Genomic DNA, 17,400 nt, shown 5'->3' on the forward strand with positions numbered 1-17,400 from the left:
CGGTCCCTGACACGCTGTATCTCACAAAACATAATAGTTTGTAATTCTCTCGGTGCTGTAGCTGGTGAGCTGTATTTCCTATTGTCCAGGAAGAGGCAGCCTACACCACCGAGTGGGCAGATCCAGATAAATGTGCTTTGGCCTCATCGAACTGGGAGTATACCAATGACTTCATATTTCCTTATGTTGGAAGCAGTCTGAAGAGTGAGCTATTTTCACAGATATTTTAATGTAACTGTACGTGGTTTATATCCATTTTCTTAGTACAAAGAACAAACAGTACCAAAAATGACCAATGCTCACACTGATCGATTAATATAATCACACACCGCACCAAGAAATAATTGCACTTAAAATACAGTTGAGAGAAAATAATGTATCAAGCACCTATAAACAGCAAGCATTAAAACAAATGAATTCCAGAGTAGGGGGTGGTGGAGATTCCAGAATTTAGATGCCAATAGTGAAAAGGCTGCAGCCTTAAAGGGGCACAAGGTGGATGAGGGCATGTGAAGAGAAAGAATCAGAGTTATTGGTAGGAGGTAATCAGATCGAAGTCTGTGAGATATAAGGAAGGGGCAGAGGATTTAAACTCATGAAGATACTACACAGAGGTTCATGCAAATTAGGATGTCGGTGAAGAGGACACCAGGAAGAAATAGTATGAAGAGGATTCAAGACCATACAATATACTTACTGACTGAAGGAAGGAATTAAAAGGTACTAGAGTGTATTATGATTGTTCAACATAAAGTGAACAACAGTAGTTCAGGATTTTAAACCATGGTTTGAATACATTTGGCAGACAAGAAATGTCTTTCTAGCAAAAAAGCAGCACATGCGTTTAAAAGATGCAGTTTTGCAATAATAGTGAAGACATGAAAAACACTTGTATTTCATGCAGCTGTGGTGGGGAAATAGGAGGATGAAAGAAACAGACTGGAGGACGGTTGAGAAAATGAATGACTAGCTGAGAGTTGTCTCTGTTGTTGATGGGTTAAGGCGGGAGCGGCTATTACCCACCCAACATAAAGGTAGAGAGGCGGGATGCATGTGTGCAATAAACCAGTTAAGGAAGGAAATTAACAAAGATTTGGATGTTATCTGTGTATAATGAAATTGAAACCCGAAGGAAGAGGTGATAGAAGAGAGGGATATTATAGAACCTGTGGATACATTTAGAGTGTGGGAGCAGGGAGACCTGTTAGATTATGAGGTAGAAAGTGAAAGAGAGGCTTTTCATGAACTTTGAAAAAAGCAGCCAGACAAAGGAGAGGACCCTCTGGGATTGATCCCGAAAATAATACTGAGGTGAACACCAGAATCAAAGGCAAAATCAAAAAGTGCTGGAGACAGCAAGGAGTGCAATTTCATGTATACATCCTATTTGCAACTTATAGGATGGTAGATAATGTTAAAGTTGTGAATTAACAGTTATTTTCAAAGATTTACACAGGCACAATCATAATGAATTCAAGTGATAATTAGATCATCATTATTGTTTCAGGAGAGGTAAGGAGGGTAGAGGTAGATTCCGTCCTGCCATCTCATTAGTATTAGCATCTGCCTCCTTTGGACCTGATCCCTGGTATTGCTTTACTGACAGGAACTGTCTGTAGTCCTTGCAAGGACTGATTGTGTGTCACCTGCTGCCCCCTCTATCAAATCTAACATTGCCACCCACATCTGCAGGCTTCTCTCTGCATTCTCATCCATGCAAGTTTTGTGGTTAAGAAGCACAGAGAGCAATGATTTCTTGTAGCAGACCCATAAAGGGCCACTACAGAGCCTCCATTCAGATGGCAGGAACGATCTTAGCTTCCAGTGAGAGGGTGTGGCCTAATAGGCATATACAATGGTGATGTGGTATTAGGTCTGAATCCTGATAGCCGTTCTGTTTCTTGTAGTGTGGCCAGAGGATCCCTAGGGGTGCGCTGGCAGTGCTGGCAGCTGGGCTGAAGGGACAGTCCAGTTGGCACCCCTCATGTTTCATCTGCTGCACCTGTGAAGAGCCTCTCTTCGACTTTATCTACTTTCACCACCATGGACAGATCTACTGTGGTCGCCACCATGCAGAGCTATTCAGACCGCGTTGTGCATCATGTGACCAGGTAAGAAAAATGAAGGGCATGATTTATATTTTGGCCGTAAGCATACTCCGTCGCAACAGAAGAATTGTATGCTTACTGCCAATATAATGGTCCGCCTGCTGAATTTTTATACGGGCGGATCATAGTTTCACAGTGGCGGAGACTACTCTGTCTCTGTCATGGCAAGACTTTTCCAACTGCTTGACAGAGCAAGGGCGTCAGAGAATTGACTATGTGCCGATTGGCTATATGTCCACCCACTTAATTTAGACAGGTGGACCTATAGCTGTTTTTTCACTGCCAAGCAAACCCTGGAGGTAAGGGACCATAAAAAAACAAAAATTTCCCCCTTGCCATGGGAGATTACTTCTGTGGTGAGGAAGGCATTTTCTTATTCAAAAATGAAAATCCCGCATCAAACTTAAGAAAGCATTGACAGGAAGCATGTGCCAGTGGTTCCTGACAATACTTCAGAAATGACCTTTGAGGTGGTTGTAATTTCTAAATTTGTCAGGCAGTTACTCTGTCAGAGCAACGTAGTAATTTACTCCATCGCCCTGATGGAGTAAAGTATGTCCACCAAAGAATAAATCAGCCCCTTAGAGTGTACTTTAGGGACCATGTTGGGAAAGAGGAACCAATACACTACTTGGGAGAAGACAAACACCAATGGGAGTAACAAAAGCACAGGCACTGTAACTCTGGTTAGAGACCTCACTAAGAGGCACCCTACCCAAGAAAAAGCACATTCACCCCAAAGCCCTATATTTCAAAAGTTTTCCTGACACCAGAGACCCAATCCTATTATCCAGTCTCTTCAGAAATCCCTTACCCTAGTGCTTCTACCTGAAAGTGCCTAGCTTTGACATGCGGTGTCCTAAATATCACTACTCCAGAATTTGCAGTCTGAGTGTCTGACAACCACAGTCAACAAGTCCCCAGGTACCCATCTCAAGTCTCAATCCTACAGCCCATAATGGACATAGTGGTCCCCGACCTCAGGAACCGAAACAAAAAGCTTACTCTCCAAAGCGATCCCCATCCCTAAAATGCCTGCCAAGAATATTCCCACCTTGAGAACAATTATTTCAGGTCCCCATCTGTGAGAGCCTGAGTCCTACCAAATGACATCCCCACCACTCCGAGAGTGCTTGACAGAATCCCCATCCCAACTTTAAGGGCTCTTATTCCAGAGCCCTACCCCAAGGTTCCGGCTTTGAAAATAAATTCCTACATTAATGCTTCTGCTGTAAGAGCCACAGCCCAGAGCCCCTGCTGTGAACGCTCCTATCCAGAGTCCCGGCTTTGAAAGTTCCTATTTTAGAACCCCACCCCAGTGTCATGTTAACTCTGACAGCTCCTGTCCCTAAACTTCGGGTCCAACAACTCCTGTTCTAGTGCCCTCAATGACATGCCCTTTGCACTGATGTTGCCATAGTGAGAGCTCCATGACAGAGTTTTTGCTAAAGAGTTCCTATACCAGAGCCCTCCTTGACATCTTTTATATTCTATTTTTGCCCTTCAGCTCATCTTCACCAAGGAGCTTACAGAGGCTGAAGGCTGGCATTGGCACCTTGGACACTTCTGCTGCACAGACTGTGGTATCACCCTGGGGGGGCAACGCTATGTAATGAAGGGGGGTCTTCCTTACTGCTGTGCCTGTTTTGATAGCACCCACGCTGAGACCTGCCACACCTGTGGACACATGATCAGTAAGTACTGGTTCGTAATGACAATGAAAGTGATAAACACTCCCTTTTTATCCTCTTGTGTCGGATGTCCTTCAGAATCCATGGCTCTGTCTATTGTTGGGCTCCAACCAAAAAGGTCAATTTACATAGAGAAGTGCTTGCACAATCATAAACCATGCCTTGGTTATGTCACCATGAATTCTCTGACAATGTTTGTCTTACATGAACATTAATTAATGATAACAAAAGCATGCAGACTAGTGACTAATGTATTCACTGTTGTAATGTGCAGTTGTATGGCAAAGTATCACTGTAGGAAATATTGCCTACAATAAAATCATGTCCTAAATATCTTTCACAAAAATATTGTCCCATTGGTTGTAGATTTTCTACAATTAATTTCAGTGGGGTGATATGTGTGTGTTAACAATATTTAGGGCTCAATATTTATGTCATAGCATATTCTGACAATTGATAGTCTGGTACTATAATGTAACTTGTATATTCTTATAGCTTTAGCTCTTTCAGTGATAGGAATGCCAAGTTTTGCCATCGGACACTACCAGAGTAGGTGCTCTAGCACTGTAAGAGTAAGCTAGAAGAATAAGAGCGGGAGGATTTGTTTACTTCTAGCTTTCTGCCCCTATGCAAACTCACCTCTCATTCTCCTCCTGTGAATACCAACTATCTTAAAGTTTATTTCTGGTATAAAACCATAAAACATGCATACAATCAGAATAAAAGAAGATTATAAAAACTGTTATAAATTCTCAATGCTTCACCTGATACAAAATCGGAAAGTGACAATATGTATATAATTTTATATGATAAGAAACAAAAATGGGCAATCATGTACAAGAACAAGCTAAAATTGTAATAGACTGCAGTGCTGCATGATCGCACAACCTAACACAAAGAAACACCATGATCATATATTCAGTTTGCCTCTCCAAGGAACCCGCCCCTCTCTTTCATGCATATAAGAATTATCTGGAAATGGCATTGCATATACCATGTAGTTAAAGGTGTCTGATTTGCACACACCTGAGCAATAGAATGCTCTAAAAAACTCTTGTATACGTTCCTGTAAAGGGATCAAAACAACATAAAATGAGCCTCAGTTTCTTTGAATTTCAAGGCAATAAAAACAGTTTTTTGTGTGCAAACATGGAATTAATTCTAGGAGGATGTGACTGTGGTTAAAGGCAAAATGTCAAGACAAAGTTTGATGACTAATTACGTGGCCAATGAGAGTTCAATATGATCTAGGTAGGCTTCTAAGTCCGAGACTCATTTAAACACTAGAAAGGTCTGTCAGTTTATTTGCACCTGGGGTAGCCAATGTCTCAAACTGTGACCATACTTTATATGTAGACTTTACTACTATATATGAACACACTTTTATGAACTCAGTGGCTCTAAAACAATTGTGAACTAAACTGAACCAACTCAAGTTACCTGCACCAACAGGTGATCCCAATAAAGAGCAGATCCATAATGACTGAGATCTTTCACGTGGCAGTTGCAGATCAAATGGGGAAGGGTTCTAGCTGTATGGTGCTTTTACTATTACCATAACCAATATCCAAACATAGGAGGGTGTTCTCAGTGGCAGGCCCACCAAAGCAACAGTATTATGTATAGGACATGAATAGAGAAGGTGGAAGGCTGTTTATATGAGTAAAGGCACTGAAGGACTAAGAACCCAGTTCAGATTTTACCACAGTAAATAAATTTCACGTGTCCCTATCGTCCCGGTCCCTTCATTGCAATGAATAGAAAGGTTTTCAGTCAACTACAGAGGTGGCAATAGCACAAAGTTCAGTTAGAAATGTTTCCAGTATGTGCCAATCAACTGTGTGTCAACTTTAGACTAGGATCCAAGGCTAGGAATCTAAGGAAAGCAAATGGTGTACAAGTGCACCTTACAGTAGATTTTGAAAATGAACGACCCTTGAACTGCACAGGTAACCAATTCAGACTTTGACCATGCCAGCATGCATCTCCACACAATGAGAAATGTTCAAAAGATATTCATCTTACAGATATTGGAAATAAATTCTTAAATGCAAAGAAGGTTCAGGTGCTCCTTTTTAACAGCTGAATTAAGAACTCAGGCCGTCATTACGAGGCTATCTGTCACTGGACCGCCAGCCTCGCCGTGGCAGTCTTATCACTGCGGACCCAGCGGTAAAGGCCACCACTTCACAAGTTGCAGGCTTTGGCAGAAGCCAAACCTCCACAACGCCGCCCGGCCTGTCAGTGCGGTTGCACCGACACGGCCTGCGGTGAGCACCTCCATCCCGGCGGCAGGCCTCAGCTTTCACCTCGCCACGAAAACCTTGGTGGTAACGCACCCAACGACAGGAATCCCCATTCCTGTTGCCAGCACCCCCAATCCCACACTTCTACACACATGCAGACAACCCCCCCACCCATCCACACACTTGCACCCCCCCAAGCCACCTCACGCATGCATGTATTCACATACACACCCCTCGGCATACGCATACATTCACACAGACACCTCCACTCACTCGCAAACATGCAGCCACTCACCCCGACTTGCTCGCAAACATGCAGACACACACTCCCACACGCTCGCAAACTTGCAGACACACACCCCGCTCGCTCGCAAACATGCAAACACACACCCCACTCGCTCGCAAACATGCAGGCACCCCCCACTCGCTCGCAAACATGCAGACACTCCTCCACTCGCTCGCAAACATGCACTCAGACACCCCCATTCACGCGCACATACATGCACACATTCACATTCAATCGCATACATGCACGCATTCACCACCCCCCTCCGGATACACGCTCTCATTTACCACCCCCTCCCCATACGCACACTCACGCACCCACACACACAGACCCCCTCTCCCGTCAGACGATCAACTTATCTTTTCTGGCGAGCTGGTCGTCCAGGAGGTGATGGGTCCTGGCAGTCTTGCATTACCAGCACAACCACGCCAGCAAGCATTCGCCAAACCATATTACGGCTCGTAATACAGCAGGCGGAGTCTTGCTGGCGTGGCAGTGCTGGCGATGCAATCGGTTCTTCGGAGTCGGACTTCCGCCCAAAATCACTTTATCTCCCTACCTGAACTAGTTGGGCAGTGTGCAGTTTTGAAATGTTCTCGGTGCATATTTCCCACTCCCCAGCACATTCTGGTTTCTACAATCTAGGCTCAACTGGCTTAATGCATCATAGTGCCTTTTGTACAGATCCTTGGGCTCGCAGAGCTCCTCGCACAATACTGCTGTGTAAAAAAGTACTTCACTGCTCTGTCAAGCTAGGACCATCACATTTAAGTAACATGAAATGGCTATTGAGGAATAACAGGTTCTCAGAAAGGAAATACTTTGACAGAAAAAAATATGAGACACCGATGCTGATGGAATGGTTATTAGTTCTTAGACCATTGCTTTCAGAACTGCTTGGAGGGCCAATATTGACTGTAGATTTTTTAGCAGTGGATTAAAGCTAGATTTTCATGCAATCGTTTGACATTGCCATTTATCAGGAGCAACACAGATCCTGAAAAGTGGTACAAGTCCCCAATTTAAATATGGAGGCCTTTAGACAGTCTATCTTTAATATCTGAACAATCTTAGAAAGAAGTGAATAAGCAAATAACTCCTACTGAGTAAACAAAATGTATAAACTTTTTCACAATTACTTAGTGGCCTGGTTAGCGATGGTTTCGAACACTGAACAAAAAACAAGTGGGTGCTTACACTGAAAAAAAAGAGCTGCACAACCTGTTGCTGTGTTACTGATGACTTTGGGAGGGTTACCAAGAGGTATAGAGCTACAACATACTGTTTCCAACAAAAGGTATCCTACCACCCAGATATCAGTGGCTTCTTTTTCTAAAAGATTACCACATTCCAGGGCGCACTTTTGATAATGCTCTTAAATTAACAGGGAGAGTTAATATAAAAATACCTAGTGGTTACCCCAGTTTGCCTTTGTATGGGGAAGGGTTACTATCCATATACCCTCTGAGGATTTACCGGAGGATATTTAGGGATAGTAACCCATGCCCATATAACCCAGTTTTAAAAATATTTTCACCATACCAGTGGTACCCAAAATAAAGGGCTCCCTGGAATATGGTATGTTATGTAAGGGAGATAGTATCATACTATCCCTATTACGCATTGTCGGTATAGGAGTGGAAGTTAAGGCATTATTGACTGTAGGTGTGATGCATGAGGGAGGTGATTAGGTTTAGAGGGTGTGTACGATGTGCCTGTAAATACACATGCTCTGCATACTTCTGCCATCTAGTGTTGGGTCCGGATGTGTACAAGTTGTTTTTCTTTAAAGAAGTCGTGAGAGTCACCAAGTGAAGTGACCCCTCCTCTCGGTGATACTGAGCATGGGCATCGACCCCATTGTTAGATGGTTTTCTATCCACCATCTGGTTTGAACGTATTCTTCGGTGCTCCGGTTCGAGACCATTTCAGTCTCCCTCCAGAAAAAACTTACAATCCCATACTCGTCGGTATTGTTTTCGTTCGCATCCCATTCACTTACAGGAAGCAAATCTCCTTTTGTTGGGTCGACAACTTTCGTTCCTGGTCAAGCATCCATTATTTTATAGCTTGGTGCGCATAAGAAATCCGCTTCTGATGGAATAGACACCTTTTCGATTTTGAACCAGGTGTTACGCCAAATATCCCCATGCAGACCTCTACTCCGTTTGCAACCTCGAAGAAAACGCTGAGGTATCGTCAGCCACGTCAGCAAGAAATGCAGTGAAAAGAACTAGAAGTGACACTGGACATCTTCAGTCTCCAAGACATTGAGCTGCAGGAAGAGTTCCATGAAGCTTCTGCAGCAGAAGAAGAGGCCTTATCAATTCCAGACTCTGAATCCGACTCTGAGACCGAAATCAGTGTGAAGACACAAGAAGTTCCATCGGTGCAGAAAGCAGTGAGTACAAAGGCCCTTATTACACCCGCCAAAAAACATTCGGCTTTGACAGAACATAAGGCTTCCAGGTCACTACTGCCATCGGCCCATGGTCGGCACCGAACAAGGATGCCCCGCCTTCTGGCTCGCCACCAAAGGCTAAACGTAAAGACTCCACCCAAAAACTGGCTCCGAAGGTTTCAGCATCAACCCAACCAAAGCTTTCTTCGGTTCCAGCAACATTGGCACCGACCATTTTGGAAGCAAAACCCAGGCCCTCTTCGGCATCAAACGTTTTGACACTCGGATCTAGAATGACTGTTCCCGCACCGAGCCTATCTTACAAACTATGGCGAAGAAGTTCGATCCGAAGCAAAAGACAATCCATATTCAACCAAATACTGGTCGGATCCTTGAAAAACCATCTAATTCGAAATGTCAGACTTCATTTGAGGAGGCTATTGATGTACAGACACCTCCTCACAAGATAAACAGAAAAGGCATGACCACCAGTCCAAAATGTCCACTTTTACCACCCTCTCCACCACCTTCTTCACCACATCATTCACACTCTAAGGCTGACCTTCTAATTGGGGGAACTCCACTTGGATCTCCACAATCCTATATAGAAGATATTGGGGATCATGATGCACAGCAGCCACCATTAGGCACTAGGGACACATATGACACTGACCCACCAGGGGGTACAGATCCAGATGTATACCCAGCTAAACCATCTTCACCAGATGACACCACGTGCTTCAATGAATTGGTAGCGAGGACGGCTGCATATCATGAGGTCCCATTACTCAAGGACCCTGAAGAAGATGATTTCTTATTCGTAACCCTTTACTCCACCACTAGGGCATCTCAATATCTGCCCATGTTAAAGGGTATGATATGGCATGCAGGTGAAATATTTAAAGACCCTGTTCGTGCACAAATAATTATGCCTAAAGTTGATAAAAAATACAAGGCAGCCCCTTCAGATCCTGCTTATATTAGAGGACAAATTCCTCCAGACTCCCTGGTAGTTTCAAATGCTTTTAAACAAGCTAATTACCAAATGTCGGGGGATGCACCTCCTCCAGACAAAGATGCAAAACGTATTAATGCATCAGGCAAAAGGCTGGGGGTTCTAACAGCCAACCACTGGAGAACACCCAAGCACTGTTGGCAAGATACGATAGAGCATTTTGGGATGAGACAGAGGATTTTATTCAACCTTCTCCCAGAAGAGTTTAAAAAGAAGGGACACCAGCTTGTACAAGAGGGCAAGTTAATATCCATTAACTCTATTAGATATGCTCTTGACGCAGCAGCTACAGCTACAAGAGTTATAAAAACTAGTGTCTTATTACGACAACACACCTGGTTGCATATATGAGGTTTTAAACCTGAGTTGCAGCAAACACTTCTTAATTCCCCTTTTGATCAGGAACACCTTTTTGGTCCAGAGGCGGACCAAGCATTAGAGACAATGAAAAAGGCAGCTGATATTGCAAAGTCTATGGTAGCCCTTCAACCTCTTGGTAATCAAGGCTTATTTTGCAAACCAGCCTTCAAACAAAGCAATACGCAGACAACATCAGGCTCCTCTACTTTTTTCAGGCAACAACACTCTGCATCCCCTTCTAGAGGATTTTATAGAGGCTTATATAGCGGACACAACTCCAAGGGTCAAGGAAGAGGTGTCTCCACATATACCTCCCCTTCCACTTCAAAGCAATGATTCTCTTCTCATTCAACAGACCAGTGAGTGTTGGATATTATCCAACATGGTTATTGCCTGGGGCTCATCAACACACCGCCAGACATACCACCCAGAAAGCACAAACTTTCTGTTAAACATTTATCAAATCAAATCATCAAATCATTAACATTTATAAAGCGCGCTACTCACCCGTGCGGGTCTCAAGGCGCTAGGGGAAAGAAGGGGATTAGTGCTGCTCGAAACTGTTTACAACTGTTAAATAAAGTAGTACAAGCTCTCCTCAAGAAAGGAAAAATAGAGTTAGTTCCCATTCATCAAAAAGGAACAGGGGTATATTGCCTATACTTTCTTATTCCCGAAAAGGGTGGCTCCCTTCACCCAATTTAGATCTCAGACCACCAAACCATTACATTCTGTCAGAACACTTTCCTGTGGTCACTCTCCAAGATGTAATACCACTATTACAACAAGGAGACTTCATGTTTGCTTTAGATCTGTTAAATAAAGTAGTACAAGCTCTCCTCAAGAAAGGAAAAATAGAGTTAGTTCCCATTCATCAAAAAGGAACAGGGGTATATTGCCTATACTTTCTTATTCCCGAAAAGGGTGGCTCCCTTCACCCAATTTAGATCTCAGACCACCAAACCATTACATTCTGTCAGAACACTTTCCTGTGGTCACTCTCCAAGATGTAATACCACTATTACAACAAGGAGACTTCATGTTTGCTTTAGATCTAAAGGATGCTTATTTTAACATCCCAATACAACCAGCACACAAAAAATATCTAAAATTCGTCAGAAAAGGCAAACATTACCAGTTCGAGATACTCCCTTTCGGAATAACAACTGCACCTTGTGTTTTCACAAAATGCCTCATAGTAGTCGCAGCACATCTAAGCAGAAAAAGTATTCATGACTTCCCATACCTGGACGATTGGCTTATCAAGTCCAGTTCACTCCATCAATGTCTTCACCATACACAAACAACCCTTCATCTCCTTCACCTCTTACGGTTTACCATGAACATACTAAAATCTCACCTCCAACCATCTCAGATAATGCCCTATGTAGGACCTGTTCTAAACATTCAATTAGGGTTAGCCTACCCCACTGCTCTCAGGACTCACCATATAACAACTGTCTTGAGTCAAATACTCCCCAACCAGCAGATTCCGGTTCTAACAGTTCAGAGAATTCTAGGGATAATGGCATCCTGTATTGCAATAGTGCCATTTGCATGCCTACACATGTGTCCACTGCAGGAGTGTCTGGCGACTCAATGGTCTAAAGCACAGGGTCTAGTGTTAGTAGAAAGTTGCACGCACTCTTCTCTGTAATGGTGGAACACACTAAATCTGACAAAAAAGCGGCCTGTTCCCTAGATCACTCTCACAATTGACGCATCCCTCAAAGGTTGGGGTGCCCATTTACACAATCTCCCCATACAAGGTCTGTGGGATAAGAAACATCCAGCTCTACACATCATTTACTTGGAACTTCAAGCCATGCATCTAACACTCAAAGCTTTTCTGGTTCACCTGCAAGGCAAGATTGTGTTAGCCCAGGCAGACAATCCAACATCCATGTTTTATTTGCAGAAACAGGGGACGACACACTTTCTACAGTTGTCTTGTCTAGCTCAGACAATCTGACATCGGGCAATCCGCCACCACATTCATTTGCTTGCGGAACACCTCCCGGGGGCAGACAATGACCATGCTGATCTACTCAGCAGGATGCGGCAACAAGTCCACAAATGGGAGCTCTACCCTAAAGTCCTACAAACATACTTCCACAAATAGATCTGTTCACAACAGCAAAAAACTCAAAATGCCCAAACTTCACCTCCAGGCTTCCACACCCTCGATCCAAATGCAATGCTCTATGGATGAGTTGGCCAGGGATATTTGCCTATACTTTTCTGCCCCTCCCTCACCTCCCCTTTGTGGTGAGGAAGCTCAGGCAGACCTCTCTCACACATTTTGGTGGCTCCACTTGGGCAGGACAACAATGGTTCACAACACTACCAGAACTTTCAGTAGTTCCCCTACACCCGGACCTTCTCATGCAGAACCATGGAGAAATCAGACACCCAAAGAACTGAACCTTGCGATTTGAATCCGGAGGTCATAGATTTTGGATACTTACAATTGCCTCCAGAATGCATGACTACTCTTAAGGAAGCACGCAAACCCACAACCAGAGCATGATATGCCGCTAAATGGAAAAGGTTTGTTGTTTATTGTCAAAACAAACAAATTGATCTGTTTAATGCAACTATTTAACATAGTGTTTGCTATTTGCTACATTTACAAACTTGTGGGTTAGCGTACAATTCCATATGACTGTACCTTGCAGCACTAGCAGTGTATCTACAAAACAGACAACATTTTACATTGTTCAAAATTACTGTTATTAAAGCATTTATGGAAGATCTTAAAAGAGTAATTCCCCCTAGGGTACCTCCAGCACCTATATGGAATCTTAACATTGTACTTACCAGACTTATGGACCCGCCATTTGAACTCTTATGTAACTGTCCACTTCAGTTTCTCCCTTGGAAGGTATCTCTTTTAGTACAAACACTTCAGGAAGACTTGTGAGTGAGCTTCAGGCATTAAACTTAGAAGGACCCTTAATCCAAATACATAAGGATAGGGTAGTCGTTCGTATCAACCCAAAATCTCTTCCAAAGGTAGTTTCTACTTTTCACCTTAACCAATCAGTTGAGCTGGTTTTCTTTTCTCAGCCTGATTCAGTTGCAGAAAGAGCTCTACATACCTTGGATGTTAAAAGAGCATTAATGTTCTTTATTGATAGGACTTGAAGACTTTTGTAAAACTAAACAACTTTTGTTGCTTTGTCACCTCCACATACATGGAAGACTGTATCTAAAGCAGGTATATCAAGATGGATAATTAAATGTATCTCAACATGCTATGCTAAAGCTAAAAAAGTTCTACCTATATCTCCTAGAGCACACTCAACTCTTAAAATAGATACATCTATGGCTTTTTGGGGTAAATAACAATAGTTGACATCTGCAAAGCAGCCACATGGTCAAATCCACACACATTTACTAAACTTTATTGTGTGGATGTTTTCGCATTGCATCAAGCAAATGTTGGACAAGCTGTTTTCCGTACTCTTTTTCAGACCACTGCAACGCTCACAGGTTAGCAATCGCTTTGTGAGGGCACTGCTTTACAGGCTATGCAGGGCATGTGTATCTACAGCCAAACATGCTACCGAATGAATTATGTTACTTAACCTGCAAGCGTCTGTTCGTGGCATGTAGTGCTGTAGATTCACATGCGCCCGCCCACCTCTCCAGACACCTGTGGCCATTGCAGTATTTTATTACACTTCATATGCATGGACATCTCTTCCCAACACTACATTTTACACTCCATTCTCACCCTACTGCGGGAATACAATCTAACAATGGAGTTGATGCCCATTGCAGTATCACAGAGAGGAGGTGAAACCGCCCTCATCACCGCCACCGACGACATCAGAACCATGCCGGACAGTGGTAAAACCGCAGCCCTCGTACTCCTGGACCTCTCGGCCGCGTTCAGCACCGTCTGCCACCACACCCTACGCCCACGCCTCAGCAATGCTGGAATCCACGACAGAGCCCTGGACTGGGTCACGTCCTTTCTCACCGGCCGAACCCAGAGAGTCCGCCTCCCCAAATCCACTCGGAGGCCACCGAAATCATCTGCGGCGTATCCCAGAGTTTGTCCCTCACCCGAGCCTCTTCAACGTCTACATGGCCCGCTCGCTAACATTGCCCGATCCCACAACCTCAACATCATCTCATACGCTGACGACACCCAGCTGATCCTCTCCCTCACTAAGGACTCCCCCAAGACCTACCTCCACGAAGGAATGAAGGCCATCGCAGAATGGAGGAAGAGCAGCTGCCTCAAACTAAATTCCGACAAGATGGAAGCCCTCATCTTCGGCTCCACACCCTCCGCATGGGATGACTCCTGGTGGCCTGCCACTCTCGGAACCACTCCGACTCCTACGGACCACATATGCAACCTAGGATTTATCTTGGACCCCTCACTATCCATGACCCAGCAAGTCAACGCCATCTCCTCCTCCTGTTTCAACACCCTCTGCATGCTCCGAAAGATCTACAAATGGATACCCACCGAAACCAGAAGAACAGTCACCCAAACCCTCGTATGCAGCAAGCTGGACTACGGCAATGCCCTCTACGCAGAAACCACGGCCAAACTCCAGAAGAGGCTGCAACGCATCCAGATCGCCTCCACACGCCTCATTATGGACATCCCCCGCCACTGCCACATCACAGACCACCTGAAAAACCTGCACTGGCTCCAAGTCAACAAGAGAATCACCTTCAAACTCCTCACCCACGCTCATAAAGCACTGCACAACACCAGACCAGAATACCTCAACAGACGACTCTCCTTCTACACCCGACCCGGAATCTCCGCTCCGCCACCCGCGCAACCATCCCACGCATCCGCAGAACTACAACCAGCAGTAGGTTATTCTTGCACCTCGCCACCAAAACGTGGAACACTCTACCCACCCACCTGCGCCAGACCAAAGACCTCTCTACCTTCAGGAAACTTCTCAAGACCTGGCTGTTCGAGCAGTAACAGCACCTACCCGCCATCTCACCCTCCCCTCCTCAGTGCCTTGAGACCCTCACAGGTGAGTAGTGTGCTTTACAAATTCCTGATTGATTTACCTCGTGACTGTCACAACTTCTTCAACAAAAAACAACTTGTACACATCCCGACCCAACACTAGATGGCAGAAGTATGCAGAGCATGTGAATCTACAATACTACATGCCACATATATATATGCCTACAGGGTAAGTAACATTATCCTTACCTGTTCTGCGTTGGGAGTTAAAGTTACCTCATTTAACACATTGCTCAATCTCCATAAGGAATAAGAGCTACCATAGAAGAGAACATTTGGACAATTGTTCCATACGTTTGCGTCTAAGCTCAATGTCATGGATTGACCATGTTTGCCAAGCTGTTATCTGCTTTCTCTGTGACAAGACAAGTGCTGTTTCTATGTCATTATGTAGCGAAAAGTCAATTGGCACGTCTTAGTTCTACATATCCTAAGCTTCAAATAGGGTCCTTCAAGTTTTGCGCTCTCTCCAGTGTTATTTAATGTATTCTTGTCTTCGCTATTTGGGATACTAAGTAAATTCAACCTTGGGATATAATCATCCAGGCAGACAGTTTTAAAGAAATGCAAAATTGCTTTAAGACTGGATAGCACTGAGACTGGGTAGCACTGAGCTGTGCGGAACTGAACAGTAATGTAATAAAACAGAGATTATTTTTTGGTCATCGTTTGGTCATCTTCTGAAAACGTATCCTCTGATTTAGTGGGATAATCTTTTAGAGATGCTTAAAAAGTTTAAAGCTTTGGGGTATATCTTGAGGTGAATATGACTGTGATTTCTGCTTTGTCAGCAGAAATAATCATGCTACATGTACCCACAAAAGTGCTCAAGAAAACCATCAACCAACAGCTTACTGACTACCTCGAACGAAACCACTTTCTTGTTAACACAATCAGGATTCCGGACCAACCACAGCACAAAGACTGCACAGATCGCAACCACGGACGACATCAGGACCCTCCTCGAACAAGAAGAGTCCGCAGCTCTGATCCTTCTGGACCTGTCTGCAGGATTTGATACAGTCTCTCACCACACTCCTCAACAGACTCCACAACATAGGCATTCAACAAAACGCCCTTAAGTGGGTCACCTCTTTCCTCTCAGGCAGCACACAGTTGGCCTTCCTCCCTTCACTTCAACACCCAAGAACATCACCTGCTGAATTCCCCAAGGATCTTCCCTCAGCCCAACCCTGTTCAACATCTACATGACCCCCCTCACAGACATCGTCGGATCCTATGGACTTAAAATAGTCTCCTACACAGACAACACTTAACTAATCCTCTCACTCACCGAAGACCACAACAGCGCCAAAGCCAACTACATCAATGCCATGACCAAAGCAGCAACATGGATGAAAAACATCTGCCTGAAACTAAAAATGGACAAAACAGAAGTCCTGATCTTCAGGAAGAACACCTCCATATGGGACCATATCTGGTGGCAGCAGAACTCGGACCAATGTCCTCTCCATCAGACCACGCACAAACACCTCGCCAACTATCCATGAATCGACAAGTAAACTCAGTTGCCTCTTCCTGCTTCTACATCTTCTGTATGCTCCGCTGAATATTCAAATAGATTCCTACAGACACCAGAAAGACAGTCACGAACACCCTGGTCACCAGACACCTCGACTATGGCAACACTCTCTACGCAGGAGTGTTCTCCCAGCTACTTAAAAGATTCCAGACACTATAGAACACTGTAACCAGACTCATCCTCATCCTCCCCAGGCGCTCAAGCATCACCCCACACCTCAGGAACCTCCACTGGCTTCCCTTCCAAAAGAGATGCCAATTAAAAATTCTCACACTTGCATACAAGTCTCTCCACAATCTAGGGCTGTCCTACATCAACCATCGACTGAGCTTCCACATCCCAGCAAGTCAACTATGCTCCGCCTCACTAAACCTCTTACACACACCCCGCATCCATCGCAGCCGCAGCAGAGGCTGCTCCTTTTCCTCCACAGCGACTAAGTCCTAAAACAGCCTGCTCCTCTACCGCCAAACAGCTCCCTCCTTGGCGGACTTCAGAAGGAGACTCAAGACGTGGCTTTTCGACAGAGACATGGCACTCTCAGCGCCCAGATACCCTTAGGGATGATAGTGCTGCGATTTACAAATGCTATGATTGATTGATCTTTGTGTGGCAGGGTTGTATTTAACTGGGCGCAGCCTGCCATCACCTATTTGTGCCTCTGCAGTGGGCACTCCAACTAGAGACTGTCCTGCTGGGCAGAGCACCCTTGCAGACAGAAGCAGGCGTGGAATAT

The 17,400-nt window shown here is 44.5% G+C and overlaps 1 protein-coding gene across 1 annotated transcript in view; it reads left to right on the forward strand.

Annotated features, from left to right (window-relative positions):
• Positions 1-17,400, forward strand: part of PRICKLE4 (prickle planar cell polarity protein 4) — a 156,678-nt gene that overhangs the window by 70,317 nt on the left and 68,961 nt on the right. The window contains exons 5-6 of the mRNA XM_069238411.1: positions 1,908-2,111; positions 3,616-3,802. Coding sequence (XP_069094512.1) covers positions 1,908-2,111; positions 3,616-3,802 — 391 coding nt within the window. The remainder of the gene's footprint in view (positions 1-1,907; positions 2,112-3,615; positions 3,803-17,400) is intronic.

This window comes from Pleurodeles waltl, chromosome 6 (assembly GCF_031143425.1).
Source record: "Pleurodeles waltl isolate 20211129_DDA chromosome 6, aPleWal1.hap1.20221129, whole genome shotgun sequence".
Classification (NCBI taxonomy): Eukaryota; Metazoa; Chordata; class Amphibia; order Caudata; family Salamandridae; genus Pleurodeles; species Pleurodeles waltl.